This window comes from Plectropomus leopardus, chromosome 10, assembly GCF_026936395.1.
Source record: "Plectropomus leopardus strain MGB_pleo_1.0 chromosome 10, ASM2693639v1, whole genome shotgun sequence".
NCBI lineage: Eukaryota > Metazoa > Chordata > Actinopteri > Perciformes > Serranidae > Plectropomus > Plectropomus leopardus.
The window spans coordinates 32,306,772-32,331,381 of NC_142185.1; the positions used below are offsets into that span (position 1 = coordinate 32,306,772).

General features: G+C 34.5%; 1 protein-coding gene and 1 long non-coding RNA gene across 13 annotated transcripts in view; one reads left to right on the forward strand and one right to left on the reverse strand.

Moving 5' to 3' along the window:
- The window catches only part of LOC121949004 (mitogen-activated protein kinase kinase kinase kinase 4-like), a 149,382-nt gene that overhangs the window by 22,195 nt on the left and 102,577 nt on the right, over window positions 1-24,610 (reverse strand). For 7 of the 12 annotated variants that reach the window (XM_088083601.1, XM_088083600.1, XM_088083599.1 and 4 more), the window contains 3 exons: window positions 5,490-5,774; window positions 2,022-2,131; window positions 22-182 (listed from right to left, as the gene is read on the reverse strand). The exons of 1 other annotated variant lie outside the window; for it this stretch is intronic. In XM_088083601.1, the coding sequence (XP_087939727.1) occupies window positions 22-182; window positions 2,022-2,131; window positions 5,490-5,774 (556 nt within the window). The remainder of the gene's footprint in view (window positions 1-21; window positions 183-2,021; window positions 2,132-5,489; window positions 5,775-24,610) is intronic. 4 more of the 12 variants (XM_088083602.1, XM_088083603.1, XM_088083609.1 and 1 more) reach the window with 2 other exon arrangements.
- Window positions 81-23,922, forward strand: LOC148188578 (uncharacterized). The gene is made up of 3 exons (XR_015777716.1): window positions 81-253; window positions 3,085-3,155; window positions 23,285-23,922. It is a non-coding gene; the product is annotated as an uncharacterized LOC148188578 (long non-coding RNA).

Below are 24,610 nucleotides of genomic sequence, written 5' to 3' on the forward strand. Positions count from 1 at the left end.
TTAAAGTGTGTGAGGACTCACAGCGGGCCCTGAATCTTTCCCCAGAGCCGCAGTGAGAACCAGGCTGAGAGCTGGAGTTACTGGAGCTGCTGGAGGAACTGGAGCCTCCGCTGCCGGTGTTACTGGTCGGTCTGGGAACCAGTTTCTCCACTCGCTCCCACAGCAACCGCGGCTCCGCTGCACTGTAGAGCCAACAGATACCAGAGTCAAGAAAGTCAGCGATGAAGCCACTGAAGAAACAGACTTTTCACTGGTAAGGCTGCAGAACTGCCGATGTGAGTGACTGTATTCTGTGATTCAACATTATAACAACAATCCTGTCACATACACTAATATTTTCTGATTCAAGATGCTAAAAGCTAATATTTTGGGCCAATCTTATATTTTAAAATTCTATTTAAATTTCCTCTCATGGTTTAGGATTAATTTTTAGGAAAATTTTGAAATCAATAAATAGTTAAATTCCTGAATGTTTGCTCTGTTGCTTTCACCAGGACATTTGCAGAATTTTTGTTTACTTATCTTTTTTTATCATTAAGCTTTTTCATTTGACAAAAAGTAGAATGCTAAAGTGTTTTCCCGTGTTAATAAATGAAGTAAAAGAGAAGTACAGATCACACTCATATACAAACCTACTTTAAACTAAAGTAGGAAATATGGACTATAAAAGTATAACATGGTTTAATGTTAAACTTAAAATATTAAAATACATTTTAAAAACTCACTGAATTATTGCTTTGAAATGGCCTCTGGATTAAACATGGGGAGTACAAATATTCTACGTAAGTCGTAGTACAGTAAGAAAAGAGTACGTGTCGTTCTAGAGAAAAATAAAACAAATCACTGCAGGGTGAGAGAGCTGACACAAAAAGAATCTCATGAGAAGTTTTGTGGTTTGGAAAATAGAAAACTGCATTCACACAAATGTTAAGAGCTATCACAAGGTTAGACAGCTCACAGTATTACATAAACCCTCCCACACAACTCCATAAACAAAGATTATAGCAGTGCAGACACAGTGAAGGCACTGAGTGCACTGAGACACAGTCCTCTGTGTGTGTGTGTGTGTGTGTGTGTGTGTGTGTGTGTGCGTGCGTGCGTGTGTGTGCGTGCGTGTGTGTACGTGCGTGTGTCTGTCTTTCTCTGTATGATCCATCTCCAAACAAGGAGAGTGTTTGTTTTCCAGAGTCTTTGACAAAGTCATTCTTTTTCATGTCTTTTTAATGACATAGTTGAAAAACAGGAGCCTGGTTTCACACAGCTTCACAGCGCTCAGACTTTCCTCCTGCAGGCTGCAAATGACTTTCTTTGACAAATTGACATTGTGGCGCTTTAGTCCCTCAAGATCTCATTTTTGGCAGAGCCCTAAACTGATTCAGCTCCCTTAAAATGTTCTCTGTAAACACGGAAGACGCACTAATATATTCTCCTGTAAAGATATAACCAGCGGAGTCCCACAGGGCAGTAATCTGGGCCCAGTTCTACTTCAATAAACGTTGTAATTTTAAGTTGCTGACTGTATTGTATGTAAATAAATTATTGAGAACTACTAATAACTTTGCATATTTAATTAGCTATTTATTTAGTAAATTCTACAGCTTTTACATTACAACTATGATTCCTTTGCAAAACCACCTACGCTTTTTTCAATCATTTTTAAATTTTGTAATTAAGTTATTCAGGGTTTTTTTTAATAATCCCACATGAATTCATTATATTTATATTAATATCTCATTCCTGTCAAAGTCCAAAAGGTTAATATTCTTAACCCAGTTCTACTACAATAATTCTAATTTCATGTTGCAGGCTAATAGTGTGTAGACGTAATAATCAGAATTAGTAATAAAGTCACGTTTAGTAAGCTGTTGGAAAAATATTTGTTTTATTATATTGTAAAGTATTGATTTGTTTTGTGTGTCCTGTAATTTGAGTTGTGCATTTTTTAATAATCCCACAAATAGCAAATGTATTTCATATCACAAACTCCACTCTACTGTCCAAAGAAACGAAATACATTTTACCTGGGAGGGGTGCGGTGCACAGCATGGCTGCTGTGTGAGGTGTTGCCGTGGTGATGAGGCGAGTCTCGCCTTGTTAACACTGGGGACCTTGACGTAGTCCTTACAGGAACCTTTTGTGATAAAGACAGTGACCAGCTGACACGTAAACACTCTGGGCCCACTGATGTGCTTTAAAGTGCAGTGAATACATGAAATAGGCAAAACATATAGCAGCCTAACAAACTCTCTGTAACGGCTTTGCAGAAACGTCGCAGCAACCTGAGTCGACACCACTCTGACACACGAGCTCTCCAGATAAATCTAAAAGCTAATTTAGCAAACAATCCATATCAAACAGAGAAACGTGAACTTTTAAACTCGGCCACCAACAATACTGGTATCATATACTAATCTTAAAGGGATAGTTTGGATTTTTTTTAAGTTTGGTTGTATGAGATACTTCTTGATAGTCAGTCTATTACATACAGCAGATGTCAGTCGGCACGCCCCCTGTTTGGAGAAGCAGGCAGGAGTACCGACAATGAAACTAAGCAATGTGCTGCCGTGGACATGGGCAGTAACAAGACTTACTTTAGCCACCAAAAAAAAAAATATCATTTTAAGTTTACGATACATTGAGAATATTTTCACCGCGATATCTAGCCCTCAGACCACAATTTCAGATGGGAAACTGAAGCTGTAATATCGCTCTCTTGGAAGTCAGACCCCATTGAGAAAAACAGTCATTTTAGCTCACTGAACACAGGAGCTGCTGGTTTTACCGCTGTCTCGATCAGCTGTTTTTTTTTTTGGTATGACTTTGGCATTAAAAGTGTTTGTTCATATTCACCGAAGGCACACAAAAACACAAACTAACTGCACACAATTATTCAAATTTGGATGCCGTGGTAGAGTAGCAGCTCCTGTGTTTTGTAATCTTAAAGTCTGGTCTTAGAGTCTGGTGGCTTGGAGCTGTTAACGGCTTCCTCGTTGAAAAGGGCAATCTGCACGAAGACAAAGTGGTGAAAATATTGTAAATATTGCAAATACATTAACTGTTTATGTTTTTTTGTTTGTTTTTTAGGTGAGACTCAGCTTCCATTTTGGTGCTCCTGCCAGCTTCTCCAAACTCGTGCCGACCGCCATCTACTGAAGGTGAGACACTGACTGTTGATAAGTTCCTCATACAACCCAACTTCAAAACAATTCAAACTATCCCTTTAAGAGCTTTAGGAAAAAGTCAGCAATAAAATGATACCAACCAAAAACACAGAAACTGACTCCGCATATTCATTCGAGCACTGCGACGTATGACCAATCTGTCTAATCTGGAGACCAAGAAGATGCAGTACGTCTTAGTTCCCCTCGTGCACCACAAAACACATGCTCTGCACAAGTCCTTCTCCACCAACTAACCCCATCATCTCCGCCTACGACGCCACAGAGCACCACTTTAGATCAAAACTATAACACCAGCAGTCACGCCTTTCCCCCTCTGGTGTTAGATGTAAATCCAGTGCAGAAGATTCGGTGGCATCCAACACATCACATCACATCACATCACATCACATCACATCACATCACATCACATCACATCACATCACATCACATCACATCACATCACATCACATCACATCACATCACATCACATCACATCACATCACATCACATCACATCACATCACATCACATCACATCACATCACATCACATCACATCACATCACATCACATCACATCACATCACATCACATCACATCACATCACATCACATCACATCACATCACATCACATCACATCACATCACATCACATCACATCACATCACATCACAGCAGAGCAGAGCAGAGCAGAGCAGAGCAGAGCAGAGCAGAGCAGAACTCACAGCAGCCAATATTATGTAAAAGTACACAAACAGCCATATTTTGTTCTTTGTTTAGAAGTTAGCAGTCACATGACAAGATATGGACTGGTGTTAATGAGAGGTTACATGCTTCTTCTGTATTTCAAGACTGAGGTGACTCTTGTTTTGGTTTTTTCCTGCGGAGACGTTAGAGTATTGTAACTCTGTGTACTACACAGTAACAGTACGTATTGACGGGGTTGTATTGCAGCTTGGCAGCAGTTGTGTTTATAACAGAGGGTTTCTTTCTGGTGGGCAACTAACTTTGGCTCTGTGGACTGGATTTAGATCTTTCGTGCTTTTCTGAATTCTGACTGCCCACATTTGTGGGTTTCACCACAGTCTGTCGTATACTTAGACCTCGTCTCGAACACGCTAACATTCAGGTGGGAAAAACTGTTTTCTAAATGCAGACCTTTTGCCTCGTTTGCTTATTTTTCTCCCCCTCTGCAGTTATTTTTATGTTGTTTTGTGGTCGTACAGTAAAAGGCTAAATTAGTCTGCTGAGAGTAGAAAAAGTAACAGGAGACAGATTGTCTCAATTTGTCCTTGTGTTCGGCTTTGCCACAGTACCTACGGCTCAGTTATAAAAGGGGCACGGTCTGATTGGTGAGCTTCACATTAACAGCAAGCTACCTCTCCTTTTGTCAGCACTGAGTGTGTTTACGTGCACAGTAATATTCCATTTTTATTCCAAATATGACAAAATTCTGACTCTGATGCCGGTCACAAAAACAGCATATTCCCTTTGGATATTCTGAATTAGGCCTTTTCCTGAATGTAGCATTTAAAGATCAGGGCATGTGGAAAATGCTGATTTTTATTCAGGTTTTAGGAGCTTTCTTTCGACATGTATACAGCCCAGTCAAAGTATGCAACCAGCCAACTTGATAACAGTTTGCAGGGCTGTGATAGAGATGCAAATAAAAGCCCACATTTTGTATCTGAAGAAGGACTAAGAAAGAATTGGATATCATCAGGTGTTTGGATATGCGCAAATATTGCAACACTAACTTTTTAAGGAGGTCTCCCTCCGCTTGAAAACTGTGTGACAGCTGTTTCTCTTTTCAAAATTTTGACCTAAGAAAACAACACGTCAGGGCATGTTAATCAGAGTACACACAGCTGCATGTAAACAGGAATATTCATTTTCATCAGCCATGTAAACAGCTCAGCAGGAATATTGTCTTTTTTGAAATAAGGGCAAAAATCTGAATATTTTGTGCATGTACTCACAGTCACTGATTCACATCACAAATATTGATGTTAACTTCCTCTTTCTCTGGATATTCTATGAATCAGATGGTCATAATATGTAATTTTCTTGGGATACTAAATGTAGACCTCCATCATTTCAAAAACTTTTTGGCTAATTCAGTGTGGATATAATTAAATCATCTCATTCCCCTACAAGCTTTTTTCTGCACCACAAGATTAGAAAATCCAATAAATGAATTATGGATAGCATAAAGAATCCGGCAGAGGGTGGGAAGCTATTAAAGTAACAAATTGAACAGTTCAGGATAATGACAGTTTGATCTCTTGGGAATCGGGTCGACTACTGCCGCCAGACGACACTCCTGTCCTTACCCTGGGCGGCACCTCCTCTGAAGGAGCCGGCTCGTGGGGCGAGGGTCTATGCTGGGGATGTGGTTGTGGGTCAGTGCGTGCAGGCGTTGATGATGAGGAGGATGGTGATGAAGATGGAGGGTGATGGTGGGGTTCTTGGCTGTTGCGAAGGTGAAGGTTTTCAAAGCTAGGGGCGAGCGGCTCGCTGAAGGAGTGCGACCGCGACACAATGGGTGGCGTGGTGGTGGTGGAGTTTGACGAGGTCACGCTGACGCTGCTCTTTAAAGCAGCCAGATGGGAACGCACCTTACGGACAACAAGAACACATTGGGGGAGGCCGGGTCAGTCTGCATGCAGTGCACTCTAACAAAGACAGAGGCGTCTGGGTATCTTTAGGGGTTCATCCGATTGGGGCCACACGGGGGCCTACAACTGCTCCTTGAGGAACGCCTCTGTAGAAGCTTTAACGTTAACCCTTCACAGACAGAGGTTTCTTCATCCATCTGTTAATGTAAAGGTCACTGAAAAATAGCTCTTTGTTATGGCCAGAAAAGCCTGCATGTATTTGGCAGCTGGCGCACAAAAGGAAGCCATTAATTATTTCTGTCACAATAACTACTTTTGTAGGATGATATATTGTCCCAGAAATAATTGCAATATATAGGGCTTCACCCTATTATTTTTGTCTGGATTAATATCACAACTAATTCACTCAAAATAAAATACGTCTCATTAATATTTAGCTAATTTTAATCAATAATGGTGGTACGTTTTAAAATTAGTCTACGTCGCTGCTGTGTTAATGTATAATAATGATTAATAATAATAACAATAATAATGTATTATTCTTGATTATTCTAACAATTATTTTTCTATTAGTAGACTAATCTAAGACTAATTTGAATATTTAACATTTTTGAGATTGAAATTTTTGATTTTACTTAATATAACAACTAATTCACCCAAAAATAAATACCAAAAACTTATTTCAGAATTTTATTTAATCAACAATGATAGCGGTATATTTTAAAATTTGTCTAATTTCCATGTCACTGCTGTGTTATAATATTATTATCAATATTATAATTAAATATCCTGTTTGTTTAATGCCTGCTCAGAAAAACACTGGACCTCACTGGACCTCATACTCAAGCACATAGTATAAAGGTATGGCTCCAAATCGAAGCAGAACCCTTAAACAACCCACATTTTTTAGAGTGCAATAGGATGAAAGAAAAACACTCACAAAATAAAAGTAAACACATTGTACCAGTTGTCACTAAGGCTGAACCCTTTTGGGGAACCGAAACAGTTCTAGGAGTGAAGTGAAAGGGGAACATGAGGTCTGTTGTTGAAACTATTATTCCCACATTTGATGAAATTGAAAGGTACAATGTCATACTTTTGATTTGTGAGAGTAATACATGGACAAAAATGAAATAAAAAGACAGCAGCAAAAACAAAAGGTACAGGCAGTGAATGGAGAGGTGAAGCTGAATGAACCTGAGACAAATATGGGCCCGACTCTTTCTGTTAACTTTACTCAAATTGTCAACAACTCAAATTTCTTTTGGGAATTAACTGGTTTGGTTTCACTGTATGTCGCTATAAATTTGGTTGCATGTTCAGGACATTGATTACAATATGGCTTTGATAAGAATATAGAATATAAATCACTACTAAGCTTCTTTTTATTTAAGACTCTATGATCCTTTTAATATGAATTGGAAAGGAAAATTTTCAAAATGTATCACTTCAAAAGCATTTTTTAATTTCACTAGGAACATTACTTTAAATACTACATGTCAGTTCAAGACAATTTAAGGCATTTAAAATTTTTATTTTCAATAACAACTTTAAAGAGAGAAATCTCAGTATATGTTGTGCTTTAAATTTTGTCTCCCATCCATTTTAACGTGAACATCTCAAACTGAATCTCACCCATTTTTGGTGTCAGAAGGATTCAGCTTCACCACCAGAACCGAGCATGAATATTATTGTATTAACACAGCGCGAGCACGCGCTGGCATGCAACAATCATTAAATGGAGGCAGAACCACATACAACTCATACAGCAGCGCACATTCGTGGGTGGGAGGGGAGCTTGTGCCTTTTTGTCCATAATCTCTCCTGACCGGAAAGGTGGAGTCTGCAATTCTTTAAGAAACTCAACAGCTAAACTGACCATTTTAAAAGCATCTTGAAGCAAAAATTTTACATCTGGGGACTGTTAAAATGTTGATGACTGCCTTTTTAGGGAGCCAGCGACATATTACTCTATGGCCCTGACATACAGTGTGACTGTTACGATGTTAAATGTCATACGGTATACACTGTTTTATTAAAGATAATTTAAACATGCTGTATGATGACTTTTCCAGGAATTTTTTTGTAACGTGCTTTTTTTATGTTATGTTAAACTATATAATGACCGTTTTTATAAAATTTTGGACGACATACTAAACGATCACTTTTACATGCTATTATGAACATTCACATGTGCTATGACTTTTTTACGCTGTTTTGAATGACGTATGATACTATGAATAGTTATGCTATTTTGAACCACAAACTTTTGGACAAAACACTTTAATATGACTTTTTGGTAGCCTTACTATAAAATCACTAATTATAAAATCACTAATTTACGCCATTGCGGATGAAACATTTCACTAGGACTTTTTTTCGTATTATTTTGGGCAACATACTGTTCATACTGTTTTATCCTCTTTCCAATAAACTACAATATGCCTTTCTTTTTTTGCTGATTTGGATGTTATTCTAAACAGCGGAACTTAAATGCTATTTTTGACAACTTACTATACCTTGAAAGTTTTTTAGGATATTTTGGACAACATACTGTACTACCACTTTTTTGTGCCCTTCTACACATCATACTATACAATGACGACATTCCCCAAAAACTGATAAAAACTTCTAGAAATTACATAAAATGACGTATTGAGACACGCCATAGCATATAATGTAGCAAAAAAAGCAAAAAAAAAAAACCCAAATGTGGTGTTGAAAAATATGACCAAAGAAGCAAGGCTATAGTATGGAAAAAATGTCAAAAAATGACATTTCCCAAAAACTGATAAAAACTGCTAGAAACTACATTTAATAGCGTATTTAGACACGCCATAGCATCAAATGTTGCTCAAACTGCAAAAAACACCCAAATTTCATATGTCGAAAAAATGACCAAAGAAGCAAGGCTATAGTATGGCAAAAATGTTAAAAAAGACATTTCCCAAAAACTGATAAAAACTGTTTAAAACTACATTTAATAGCGTATTTAGACACGCCATAGCATAGAATGTTGCTCAAACTGCAAAAAACACCCAAATTTTGTATGTTGAAAAAATGACCAAAGAAGCAAGGCTATAGTATGGCAAAAATGTCAAAAATAACATTTCCCAAAAACTGATAAAAATTGATAGAAACTACGTATAATAGCGTATTTAGACACGCCATAGAATTGAATGTTGCTAAAATTGCAAAAAAACACCCAAATTTCGTATGTTGAAAAAATGACCAAAGAAGCAAGGCTATAGTATGGCAAAAATGTCAAAAAATGACATTTCCCAAAAACTGTTAGAAACTGATAGAAACTACGTATACCAGCGTTTTTAAACACGCCATAGCATAGAATGTTGCTAAAATTGCAAAAAACAACCAAATTTCGAATGTCGAAAAAATGACCAAAGAAGCAAGGCTATAGTATGGCAAAAGTGGCAAAAATGACATTTCCCAAAAACAACTAAAAACTGCTTAAAACTACATTTAATGGCGTATTTAGACACGCCATAGGATAGAATGTTGCTTAAATTGCAAAAAACCACCCAAATTTCGTATGTCGAAAAAATGACCAAAGAAGCAAGGCTATAGTATGGCAAAAATGTTAAAAAATGACATTTCCCAAAAACTGATAAAAACTGCTAGAAACTACATATAATAGCGTATTTAGACACGTCATAGCATAGAATGTTGCTCAAACTGCAAAAAACACCCAAATTTCGTATGTTGAAAAAATGACCAAAGAAGCAAGGCTATACTATGGCAAAAATGTCCAAAAATAACATTTCCCAAAAATTGATAAAAACTGCTAGAAACTACATATAATAGCGTATTTAGACACGCCATAGCATAGAATGTTGCTAAAATTGCAAAAAACAACCAAATTTCGAATGTCGAAAAAATGACCAAAGAAGCAAGGCTATAGTATGGCAAAAGTGGCAAAAATGACATTTCCCAAAAACAACTAAAAACTGCTTAAAACTACATTTAATGGCGTATTTAGACACGCCATAGCATAGAATGTTGCTTAAATTGCAAAAAACCACCCAAATTTCGTATGTCGAAAAAATGACCAAAGAAGCAAGGCTATAGTATGGCAAAAATGTCAAAAATGACATTTCCCAAAAACTGATAAAAACTGTTTAAAACTACATTTAATAGCGTATTTAGACACGCCATAGCATAGAATGTTGCTAAAATTGCAAAAAACACCCAAATTTCGTAAGTCGAAAAAATGATCAAAAAAGCAAGGCTATAGTATGGCAAAAATGTTAAAAAATGACATTTCCCAAAAACTGATAAAAACTGCTAGAAACTACATATAATAGCGTATTTAGACACGTCATAGCATAGAATGTTGCTCAAACTGCAAAAAACACCCAAATTTCGTATGTTGAAAAAATGACCAAAGAAGCAAGGCTATACTATGGCAAAAATGTCCAAAAATAACATTTCCCAAAAATTGATAAAAACTGCTAGAAACTACATATAATATCTTATTTAGACACGCCATAGCATAGAATGTTGCTAAAATTGCAAAAAACACCCAAATTTCAAATGTCGAAAAAATGACCAAAGAAGCAAGGCTATAGTATGGCAAAAGTGGCAAAAATGACATTTCCCAAAAACAACTAAAAACTGCTTAAAACTACATTTAATGGCGTATTTAGACACGCCATAGGATAGAATGTTGCTAGAATTGCAAAAAACACCCAAATTTCGTATGTCGAAAAAATGACCAAAGAAGCAAGGCTATAGTATGGCAAAAGTGTCAAAAATGACATTTCCCAAAAACTGATAAAAACTGCTTAAAACTACATATAATAGCGTATTTAGACACGCCATAGCATAGAATGTTGCTAAAATTGCAAAAAACACCCAAATTTCGAATGTCGAAAAAACGACCAAAGAAGCAAGGCTATAGTATGGCAAAAATGTCAAAAAATGACATTTCCCAAAAAACAACTAAAACCTGCTAGAAACTACATATAATAGCATATTTAGACATGCCATAGCATAGAATGTTGCTCAAACTGCAAAAAACACCCAAATTTCATATGTCGAAAAAATGACCAAAGAAGCAAGGCTATAGTATGGCAAAAATGTCAAAAATGACATTTCCCAAAAACAACTCAAACCTGCTAGAAACTACATATAATAGCATATTTAGACACGCCATAGCATCGAATGTTGCTAAAATTGCAAAAAACAACCAAATTTCGAATGTCGAAAAAATGACCAAAGAAGCAAGGCTATAGTATGGCAAAAACGGCAAAAATGACATTTCCCAAAAATTGATAAAAACTGCTAGAAACTACATATAATAGCGTATTTAGACACGCCATAGCATAGAATGTTTCTCAAACTGCAAAAAACACCCAAATTTCATATGTCGAAAAAATGACCAAAGAAGCAAGGCTATAGTATGGCAAAAATGTCAAAAAATGACATTTCCCAAAAACTGATAAAAACTGCTTAAAACTACATTTAATAGCGTATTTAGACACGCCATAGCATCAAATGTTGCTAAAATTGCAAAAAACAACCAAATTTCGAATGTCGAAAAAATGGCCAAAGAAGCAAGGCTATAGTATGGCAAAAACGGAAAAAAAGACATTTCCCAAAAACTGATAAAAACTGCTAGAAACTACATATAATAGCGTATTTAGACATGCCATAGCATAGAATGTTGCTCAAACTGCAAAAAACACCCAAATTTCATATGTCGAAAAAATGACCAAAGAAGCAAGGCTATAGTATGGCAAAAATGTCAAAAATGACATTTCCCAAAAACAACTCAAACCTGCTAGAAACTACATATAATAGCATATTTAGACACGCCATAGCATCGAATGTTGCTAAAATTGCAAAAAACAACCAAATTTCGAATGTCGAAAAAATGACCAAAGAAGCAAGGCTATAGTATGGCAAAAACGGCAAAAATGACATGTCCCAAAAATTGATAAAAACTGCTAGAAACTACATATAATAGCGTATTTAGACACGCCATAGCATAGAATGTTTCTCAAACTGCAAAAAACACCCAAATTTCATATGTCGAAAAAATGACCAAAGAAGCAAGGCTATAGTATGGCAAAAATGTCAAAAAATGACATTTCCCAAAAACTGATAAAAACTGCTTAAAACTACATTTAATAGCGTATTTAGACACGCCATAGCATCAAATGTTGCTAAAATTGCAAAAAACAACCAAATTTCGAATGTCGAAAAAATGGCCAAAGAAGCAAGGCTATAGTATGGCAAAAACGGCAAAAAAGACATTTCCCAAAAACTGATAAAAACTGCTAGAAACTACATATAATAGCGTATTTAGACACGCCATAGCATAGAATGTTGCTAAAATTGCAAAAAACAACCAAATTTCGAATGTCGAAAAAATGGCCAAAGAAGCAAGGCTATAGTATGGCAAAAATGTCAAAAATGACATTTCCCAAAAACAACTCAAACCTGCTAGAAACTACATTTAATAGCGTATTTAGACACGCCATAGCATCGAATGTTGCTAAAATTGCAAAAAACAACCAAATTTCGAATGTCGAAAAAATGACCAAAGAAGCAAGGCTATACTATGGCAAAAATGTCAAAAATGACATTTCCCAAAAATTGATAAAAACTGCTAGAAACTACATATAATAGTGTATTTAGACACACCATAGCATCAAATGTTGCTAAAATTGCAAAAAACACCCAAATTCCGAATGTCGAAAAAATGACCAAAGAAGCAAGGCTATAGTATGGCAAAAATGTCAAAAAATGACATTTCCCAAAATCAACTAAAACCTGCTTAAAACTACATATAATAGCGTATTTAAACACGGCATAGCATAGAATGTTGCTAGAATTGCAAAAAACACCCAAATTTCATATGTCAAAAAAAATGACCAAAGAAGCAAGGCTATAGTATGGCAAAAATGTCAAAAAATGACATTTCCCAAAAACTGATAAAAACTGCTAGAAACTACATTTAATAGTGTATTTAGACACGCCATAGCATCAAATGTTGCTAAAATTGCAAAAAACACCCAAATTTCGAATGTCGAAAAAATGACCAAAGAAGCAAGGCTATAGTATGGCAAAAATGTCAAAAAATGACATTTCCCAAAAACAACTAAAATCTGCTAGAAACTACATATAATAGCATATTTAGACATGCCATAGCATCGAATGTTGCTAAAATTGCAAAAAACAACCAAATTTCGAATGTCGAAAAAATGACCAAAGAAGCAAGGCTATAGTATGGCAAAAACGGCAAAAATGACATTTCCCAAAAACTGATAAAAACTGTTTAAAACTACATTTAATAGCGTATTTAGACACGCCATAGCATAGAATGTTGCTAGAATTGCAAAAAACACCCAAATTTCATATGTCGAAAAAATGACCAAAGAAGCAAGGCTATAGTATGGCAAAAATGTTGAAAAAGACATTTCCCAAAAACTGATAAAAACTGCTAGAAACTACATATAATAGAGTATTTAGACACGCCACAGGATAGAATGTTGCTAGAATTGCAAAAAACACCCAAATTTCGTATGTCGAAAAAATGACCAAAGAAGCAAGGCTATAGTATGGCAAAAACGGCAAAAATGACATTTCCCAAAAACTGATAAAAACTGTTTAAAACTACATTTAATAGCGTATTTAGACACGCCATAGCATAGAATGTTGCTAAAATTGCAAAATACAACCAAATTTTGAATGTCGAAAAAATGGCCAAAGAAGCAAGGCTATAGTATGGCAAAAATGTCAAAAATGACATTTCCCAAAAACAACTCAAACCTGCTAGAAACTACATATAATAGCGTATTTAGACACGCCATAGCAAAGGATCTTGCTTAAATTGCAAAAACACCCAAATTTCGAATGTCGAAAAATGACCAAAGAAGCAAGGCTATACTATGGCAAAAATGTCAAAAATGACATTTCCCAAAAATTGATAAAAACTGCTAGAAACTACATATAATAGTGTATTTAGACACACCATAGCATCAAATGTTGCTAAAATTGCAAAAAACACCCAAATTCCGAATGTCGAAAAAATGACCAAAGAAGCAAGGCTATAGTATGGCAAAAATGTCAAAAAATGACATTTCCCAAAATCAACTAAAACCTGCTTAAAACTACATATAATAGCGTATTTAAACACGGCATAGCATAGAATGTTGCTAGAATTTCAAAAAACACCCAAATTTCATATGTCGAAAAAATGACCAAAGAAGCAAGGCTATAGTATGGCAAAAATGTCAAAAATGACATTTCCCAAAAATTGATGAAAACTGCTAGAAACTACATATAATAGCATATTTAGACACACCATAGCATAGAATGTTGCTAAAATTGCAAAAAACAACCAAATTCCGAATGTCGAAAAAATGACCAAAGAAGCAAGGCTATAGTATGGCAAAAGTTGCAAAAATGACATTTCCCAAAAACAACTAAAAACTGCTTAAAACTACATTTAATGGCGTATTTAGACACACCATAGGATAGAATGTTGCTAGAATTGCAAAAAACACCCAAATTTCGTATGTCGAAAAAAATGACCAAAGAAGCAAGGCTATAGTATGGCAAAAGTGTCAAAAATGACATTTCCCAAAAACTGATAAAAACTGCTAGAAACTACATATAATAGCGTATTTAGACACGCCATAGCATAGAATGTTGCTAAAATTGCAAAAAACACCCAAATTTCGTATGTCGAAAAAAATGACCAAAGAAGCAAGGCTATAGTATGGCAAAAATGTCAAAAAATGACATTTCCCAAAAACTGATAAAAACTGCTAGAAACTACATTTAATAGTGTATTTAGACACGCCATAGCATCAAATGTTGCTAAAATTGCAAAAAACACCCAAATTTCGAATGTCGAAAAAATGACCAAAGAAGCAAGGCTATAGTATGGCAAAAATGTCAAAAAATGACATTTCCCAAAAACAACTAAAATCTGCTAGAAACTACATATAATAGCATATTTAGACATGCCATAGCATCGAATGTTGCTAAAATTGCAAAAAACAACCAAATTTCGAATGTCGAAAAAATGACCAAAGAAGCAAGGCTATAGTATGGCAAAAACGGCAAAAATGACATTTCCCAAAAACTGATAAAAACTGTTTAAAACTACATTTAATAGCGTATTTAGACACGCCATAGCATAGAATGTTGCTAGAATTGCAAAAAACACCCAAATTTCATATGTCGAAAAAATGACCAAAGAAGCAAGGCTATAGTATGGCAAAAATGTTGAAAAAGACATTTCCCAAAAACTGATAAAAACTGCTAGAAACTACATATAATAGAGTATTTAGACACGCCACAGGATAGAATGTTGCTAGAATTGCAAAAAACACCCAAATTTCGTATGTCGAAAAAATGACCAAAGAAGCAAGGCTATAGTATGGCAAAAACGGCAAAAATGACATTTCCCAAAAACTGATAAAAACTGTTTAAAACTACATTTAATAGCGTATTTAGACACGCCATAGCATAGAATGTTGCTAAAATTGCAAAATACAACCAAATTTTGAATGTCGAAAAAATGGCCAAAGAAGCAAGGCTATAGTATGGCAAAAATGTCAAAAATGACATTTCCCAAAAACAACTCAAACCTGCTAGAAACTACATATAATAGCGTATTTAGACACGCCATAGCAAAGGATCTTGCTTAAATTGCAAAAAACACCCAAATTTCGAATGTCGAAAAAATGACCAAAGAAGCAAGGCTATACTATGGCAAAAATGTCAAAAATGACATTTCCCAAAAATTGATAAAAACTGCTAGAAACTACATATAATAGTGTATTTAGACACACCATAGCATCAAATGTTGCTAAAATTGCAAAAAACACCCAAATTCCGAATGTCGAAAAAATGACCAAAGAAGCAAGGCTATAGTATGGCAAAAATGTCAAAAAATGACATTTCCCAAAATCAACTAAAACCTGCTTAAAACTACATATAATAGCGTATTTAAACACGGCATAGCATAGAATGTTGCTAGAATTTCAAAAAACACCCAAATTTCATATGTCGAGAAAAAATGACCAAAGAAGCAAGGCTATAGTATGGCAAAATGTCAAAATGACATTTCCCAAAAATTGATGAAAACTGCTAGAAACTACATATAATAGCATATTTAGACACACCATAGCATAGAATGTTGCTAAAATTGCAAAAAACAACCAAATTCCGAATGTCGAAAAAATGACCAAAGAAGCAAGGCTATAGTATGGCAAAAGTTGCAAAAATGACATTTCCCAAAAACAACTAAAAACTGCTTAAAACTACATTTAATGGCGTATTTAGACACACCATAGGATAGAATGTTGCTAGAATTGCAAAAAACACCCAAATTTCGTATGTCGAAAAAATGACCAAAGAAGCAAGGCTATAGTATGGCAAAAGTGTCAAAAATGACATTTCCCAAAAACTGATAAAAACTGCTAGAAACTACATATAATAGCGTATTTAGACACGCCATATAGCATAGAATGTTGCTAAAATTGCAAAAACACCCAAATTTAGGTAATGTCGAAAAAAATGACCAAAGAAGCAAGGCTATAGTATGGCAAAAATGTCAAAAAATGACATTTCCCAAAAACTGATAAAAACTGCTAGAAACTACATATAATAGCGTATTTAGACACGCCATAGCATAGAATGTTGCTAAAATTGCAAAAAACACCCAAATTTCGTATGTCGAAAAATGACCAAAGAAGCAAGGCTATAGTATGGCAAAAATGTCAAAAAATGACATTTCCCAAAAACTGATAAAAACTGCTAGAAACTACATTTAATAGTGTATTTAGACACGCCATAGCATCAAATGTTGCTAAAATTGCAAAAAACACCCAAATTTCGAATGTCGAAAAAATGACCAAAGAAGCAAGGCTATAGTATGGCAAAATGTCAAAAATGACATTTCCCAAAACAACTAAAATCTGCTAGAAACTACATATAATAGCATATTTAGACATGCCATAGCATCGAATGTTGCTAAAATTGCAAAAACAACCAAATTTGAATGTCGAAAAAATGACCAAAGAAGCAAGGCTATAGTATGGCAAAACGGCAAAATGACATTTCCCAAAAACTGATAAAAACTGTTAAAAACTACATTTAATAGCGTATTTAGACACGCCATAGGATAGAATGTTGCTAGAATTGCAAAAAACACCCAAATTTCGTATATCGAAAAAATGACCAAAGAAGCAAGGCTATAGTATGGCAAAAATGTTGAAAAAGACATTTCCCAAAAACTGATAAAAACTGCTAGAAACTACATATAATAGAGTATTTAGACACGCATACAGGATAGAATGTTGCTAGAATTGCAAAAAACACCCAAATTTCGTATGTCGAAAAAATGACCAAAGAAGCAAGGCTGTAGTATGGCAAAAACGGCAAAAATGACATTTCCCAAAAACTGATAAAAACTGTTTAAAACTACATTTAATAGCGTATTTAGACACGCCATAGCATAGAATGTTGCTAAAATTGCAAAATACAACCAAATTTTGAATGTCGAAAAAATGGCCAAAGAAGCAAGGCTATAGTATGGCAAAATGTCAAAAATGACATTTCCCAAAAACAACTCAAACCTGCTAGAAACTACATATAATAGCGATTTAGACACGCCATAGCAAAGGATCTTGCTTAAATTGCAAAAACACCCAAATTTCAGATGTCGAAAAAATGACCAAAGAAGCAAGGCTATACTATGGCAAAATGTCAAAAATGACATTTCCCAAAAATTGATAAAACTGCTAGAAACTACATATAATAGTGTATTTAGACACACCATAGCATCAAATGTTGCTAAAATTGCAAAAACACCCAAATTCAGATGTCGAAAAAATGACCAAAGAAGCAAGGCTATAGTATGGCAAAAATGTCAAAAATGACATTTCCCAAAATCAACTAAAACCTGCTTAAAACTACATATAATAAGCGTATTTAAACACGGCATAGCATAGAATGTTGCTAGAATTTCAAAAAACACCCAAATTTCATATGTCGAAAAAATGACCAAAGAAGCAAGGCTATAGTATGGCAAAAATGTCAAAAATGACATTTCCCAAAAATTGATGAAAACTGCTAGAAACTACATATAATAGCATATTTAGACACACCATAGCATAGAATGTTGCTAAAATTGCAAAAAACAACCAAATTCGAGATGTCGAAAAAATGACCAAAGAAGCAAGGCTATAGTATGGCAAAAGTTGCAAAATGACATTTCCCAAAAACAACTAAAAACTGCTTAAAACTACATTTAATGGCGTATTTAGACACACCATAGGATAGAATGTTGCTAGAATTGCAAAAAACACCCAAATTTCGTATGTCGAAAAAATGACCAAAGAAGCAAGGCTATAGTATGGCAAAAGTGTCAAAAATGACATTTCCCAAAAACTGCTAAAAACTGCTAGAAACTACATATAATAGTGTATTTAGACACGCCATAGCATAGAATGTTGCTCAAACTGCAAAAAACACCCAAATTTCGTATGTCGAAAAAAATGACCAGTGAAGCAAGGCTATGGTATGGCAAAAATGTCAAAAAATGACATTTCCCAAAAACTGATAAAAACTGCTAGAAACTACATTTAATAGTGTATTTAGACACGCCATAGCATCAAATGTTGCTAAAATTGCAAAAAACACCCAAATTTCGAATGTCGAAAAAACGACCAAAGAAGCAAGGCTATAGTATGGCAAAATGTCAAAAATGACATTTCCCAAAAACAACTAAAATCTGCTAGAAACTACATATAATAGCATATTTAGACATGCCATAGCATCGAATGTTGCTAAAATTGCAAAAAAACAACCAAATTTCGAATGTCGAAAAAATGACCAAAGAAGCAAGGCTATAGTATGGCAAAAACGGCAAAAATGACATTTCCCAAAAACTGATAAAAACTGTTTAAAACTACATTTAATAGCGTATTTAGACACGCCATAGCATAGAATGTTGCTAGAATTGCAAAAAACACCCAAATTTCATATGTCGAAAAAATGACCAAAGAAGCAAGGCTATAGTATGGCAAAAATGTTGAAAAGACATTTCCCAAAAACTGATAAAACTGCTAGAAACTACATATAATAGAGTATTTAGACACGCATACAGGATAGAATGTTGCTAGAATTGCAAAAACACCCAAATTTAGGTATGTCGAAAAAAATGACCAAAGAAGCAAGGCTATAGTATGGCAAAAGCGGCAAAATGACATTTCCCAAAAACTGATAAAAACTGTTTAAAACTACATTTAATAGCGTATTTAGACACGCCATAGCATAGAATGTTGCTAAAATTGCAAAATACAACCAAATTTTGAATGTCGAAAAAATGGCCAAAGAAGCAAGGCTATAGTATGGCAAAAATGTCAAAAATGACATTTCCCAAAAACAACTCAAACCTGCTAGAAACTACATATAATAGCGTATTTAGACACGCCATAGCAAAGGATCTTGCTTAAATTGCAAAAACACCCAAATTTGAATGTCGAAAAAATGACCAAAGAAGCAAGGCTATACTATGGCAAAATGTCAAAAATGACATTTCCCAAAATTGATAAAAACTGCTAGAAACTACATATAATAGTGTATTTAGACACACCATAGCATCAAATGTTGCTAAAATTGCAAAAAACACCCAAATTCCGAATGTCGAAAAAATGACCAAAGAAGCAAGGCTATAGTATGGCAAAAATGTCAAAAAATGACATTTCCCAAAATCAACTAAAACCTGCTTAAAACTACATATAATAGCGTATTTAAACACGGCATAGCATAGAATGTTGCTAGAATTTCAAAAAACACCCAAATTTCATATGTCGAAAAAATGACCAAAGAAGCAAGGCTATAGTATGGCAAAAATGTCAAAAATGACATTTCCCAAAAATTGATGAAAACTGCTAGAAACTACATATAATAGCATATTTAGACACACCATAGCATAGAATGTTGCTAAAATTGCAAAAAACAACCAAATTTCAATGTCAAAAAATGACCAAAGAAGCAAGGCTATAGTATGGCAAAAGTTGCAAAAATGACATTTCCCAAAAACAACTAAAAACTGCTTAAAACTACATTTAATGGCGTATTTAGACACACCATAGGATAGAATGTTGCTAGAATTGCAAAAAACACCCAAATTTCGTATGTCGAAAAAATGACCAAAGAAGCAAGGCTATAGTATGGCAAAAGTGTCAAAAATGACATTTCCCAAAAACTGATAAAAACTGCTAGAAACTACATATAATAGCGTATTTAGACACGCCATAGCATAGAATGTTGCTAAAATTGCAAAAAACACCCAAATTTCGTATGTCGAAAAAATGACCAAAGAAGCAAGGCTATAGTATGGCAAAAATGTCAAAAATGACATTTCCCAAAAACTGATAAAAACTGCTAGAAACTACATATAATAGCGTATTTAGACACGCCATAGCATAGAATGTTGCTAAAATTGCAAAAAACACCCAAATTTCGTATGTCGAAAAAAATGACCAAAGAAGCAAGGCTATAGTATGGCAAAAATGTCAAAAAATGACATTTCCCAAAAACTGATAAAAACTGCTAGAAACTACATTTAATAGTGTATTTAGACACGCCATAGCATCAAATGTTGCTAAAATTGCAAAAAACACCCAAATTTCGAATGTCGAAAAAATGACCAAAGAAGCAAGGCTATAGTATGGCAAAAATGTCAAAAAATGACATTTCCCAAAAACAACTAAAATCTGCTAGAAACTACATATAATAGCATATTTAGACATGCCATAGCATCGAATGTTGCTAAAATTGCAAAAAACAACCAAATTTCGAATGTCGAAAAAATGACCAAAGAAGCAAGGCTATAGTATGGCAAAAACGGCAAAAATGACATTTCCCAAAAACTGATAAAAACTGTTTAAAACTACATTTAATAGCGTATTTAGACACGCCATAGCATAGAATGTTGCTAGAATTGCAAAAAACACCCAAATTTCATATGTCGAAAAAATGACCAAAGAAGCAAGGCTATAGTATGGCAAAAATGTTGAAAAAGACATTTCCCAAAAACTGATAAAAACTGCTAGAAACTACATATAATAGAGTATTTAGACACGCCACAGGATAGAATGTTGCTAGAATTGCAAAAAACACCCAAATTTCGTATGTCGAAAAAATGACCAAAGAAGCAAGGCTATAGTATGGCAAAAACGGCAAAAATGACATTTCCCAAAAACTGATAAAAACTGTTTAAAACTACATTTAATAGCGTATTTAGACACGCCATAGCATAGAATGTTGCTAAAATTGCAAAATACAACCAAATTTTGAATGTCGAAAAAATGACCAAAGAAGCAAGGCTATAGTATGGCAAAAATGTCAAAAAATGACATTTCCCAAAAACAACTCAAACCTGCTAGAAACTACATATAATAGCGTATTTAAACACGCCATATCATAGGATCTTGCTTAAATTGCAAAAAACACCCAAATTTCGAATGTCGAAAAAATGACCAAAGAAGCAAGACTATAGTATGGCAAAAATGTGAAAAATGACATTTCCCAAAAATTGATAAAAACTGCTAGAAACTACATATAATAGTGTATTTAGACACACCATAGCATCAAATGTTGCTAAAATTGCAAAAAACACCCAAATTCCGAATGTCGAAAAAATGACCAAAGAAGCAAGGCTATAGTATGGCAAAAATGTCAAAAAATGACATTTCCCAAAATCAACTAAAACCTGCTTAAAACTACATATAATAGCGTATTTAAACACGGCATAGCATAGAATGTTGCTAGAATTGTAAAAAACACCCAAATTTCGTATGTCGAAAAAATGACCAAAGAAGCAAGGCTATAGTATGGCAAAAATGTCAAAAATGACATTTCCCAAAAATTGATGAAAACTGCTAGAAACTACATATAATAGCATATTTAGACACACCATAGCATAGAATGTTGCTAAAATTGCAAAAAACAACCAAATTCCGAATGTCGAAAAAATGACCAAAGAAGCAAGGCTATAGTATGGCAAAAGTTGCAAAAATGACATTTCCCAAAAACAACTAAAAACTGCTTAAAACTACATTTAATGGCGTATTTAGACACACCATAGGATAGAATGTTGCTAGAATTGCAAAAAACACCCAAATTTCGTATGTCGAAAAAATGACCAAAGAAGCAAGGCTATAGTATGGCAAAAGTGTCAAAAATGACATTTCCCAAAAACTGATAAAAACTGCTAGAAACTACATATAATAGCGTATTTAGACACGCCATAGCATAGAATGTTGCTAAAATTGCAAAAAACACCCAAATTTCATATGTCGAAAAAATGACCAAAGAAGCAAGGCTATAGTATGGCAAAAATGTCAAAAAATGACATTTCCCAAAAACAACTAAAACCTGCTAGAAACTACATATAATAGCATATTTAGACACGCCATAGCATCAAATGTTGCTAAAATTGCAAAAAACACCCAAATTTCGTATGTCATAAAAATGACCAAAGAAGCAAGGCTATAGTATGGCAAAAATGTCAAAAATGACATTTCCCAAAAATTGATAAAAACTGCTAGAAACTACATTTAATAGCGTATTTAGACACGCCATAGCATAGAATGTTGCTAAAATTGCAAAAAACAACCAAATTTCGAATGTCAAAAAAATGGCCAAAGAAGCAAGGCTATAGTATGGCAAAAATGTCAAAAAATGACATTTCCCAAAAACAACTAAAATCTGCTAGAAACTACATATAATAGCATATTTAGACATGCCATAGCATCGAATGTTGCTAAAATTGCAAAAAACACCCAAATTTCGAATGTCGAAAAAACGACCAAAGAAGCAAGGCTATAGTATGGCAAAAACGGCAAAAATGACATTTCCCAAAAACTGATAAAAACTGTTTAAAACTACATTTAATATCGTATTTAGACACACCATAGCATAGAATGTTGCTAAAATTGCAAAAAACAACCAAATTTTGAATGTCGAGAAAGTGACCAAAGAAGCAAGGCTATAGTATGGCAAAAATATCAAAAATGACATTTCCCAAAAACTGATAAAAATGGATAGAAACTACGTATAATAGCGTATTTAGACACGCAATAGCATCGAATGTTGCTAAAATTGCAAAAAACCACCCAAATTTCGTATGTTGAAAAAATGAGCAAAGAAGCAAGGCTATAGTATGGCAAAAGTTGCAAAAATGACATTTCCCAAAAACAACTAAAAACTGCTTAAAACTACATTTAATGGCGTATTTAGACACACCATAGGATAGAATGTTGCTAGAATTGCAAAAAACACCCAAATTTCGTATGTCGAAAAAATGACCAAAGAAGCAAGGCTATAATATGGTAAAAAAAGTCAAAAACTATAAGTATCCAAGAAAATGTGAAGACTACATGATATAGCATGTTGAGACATGATATAGTATAGAATTTTGAAAAAAAATGATCGTCTTGTTTTACATGTTCATTAATCAGGAGCAGCGGCTGTTTGAGCAACCATTGACAGAAAAATCTCCAGCAGCAGGAGGAGGACGTTTCTGCTCAAACACGTCACCCCTGGGCCAGCCAATGAGGAGAGACTGAGAGTGGAGAGAGTGATGATGCAACAGACCTCCAGATAAAAGAACAGATCACTGTGTGTGCTTTTTGTGCTTTTGCCTCATCATGCTTAGACTCTTTGTGAGATAGTATATGTAACTCCTGGTAAAGAAAGTGAAGAAACTGTTGCTTGTGATTGACGCTTTTGACATTTCTTTTCTTTGAATAAAGCCTGCCTTGAGTAGTTTTAACCTTTTTCTACTATCCATGGTTGTTTGCCTTTTCATCCTTCTGTGAATCTGGTGAGTGGTGAGAAGACAAAAAAGAAACATGATGCTAGAAATAAGCAAACTTTCAGTTTGCTGCTTAGTTTTCGCCAAACAGAAATGTCTAAAAACTCTCAAAAAAAACAAGGGAGGGTAATACCAGAGGTAAGCACAGATCATGTTGAAAAATTGACCAAAAACAAAAAACTATAACTTCGCTAGTATGGCAAAATGTCAAAAATGACATATGCCAAAAACTACTGAAAACTTCTTAAAACTACATAAAATGTCATATTGAGACACGCCATTGCATAGAATGTTGAAAAAAATGCAAAAAAAACACCCAAATTTCGTATGTCGAAAAAATGACCAAAAAAGCAAGGCTATAGTATGGCAAAAAAGTCAAAAATGACATTTCCCAAAAACAACTGAAAACTGCTAGAAACTACATTTCATAGCGTATTTTGACACGCCATAGCATAGAATGTTGCTAAAATAAAAAAAAACACCCAAATTTCATATGTCGAAAAAATGACCAAAGAAGCAAGGCTATAGTATGGCAAAAGTGTCAAAACTGACATTTCCCCAAAACAACTAAAACCTGCTTAAAACTACATTTAATAGCGTATTTAGACACGCCATAGCATAGAATGTTGCTAAAACTGCAAAAAAACACCCAAATTTCATATGTCGAAAAAATGACCAAAAAAGCAAGGCTATAGTATGGCAAAAATGTCAAAAAATGACATTTCCCAAAAACTGATAAAAACTGCTTAAAACTACGTTTAATAGCGTATTTAAACACGCCATAGCATAGAATGTTGCTAAAACTGCAAAAAAACACCCAAATTTCATATGTCGAAAAAATGACCAAAAAAGCAAGGCTATAGTATGGCAAAAATGTCAAAAAATGACATTTCCCAAAAACTGATAAAAACTGCTAGAAACTACATATAATAGCGTATTTAGACACGCCATAGCATAGGATCTTGCTTAA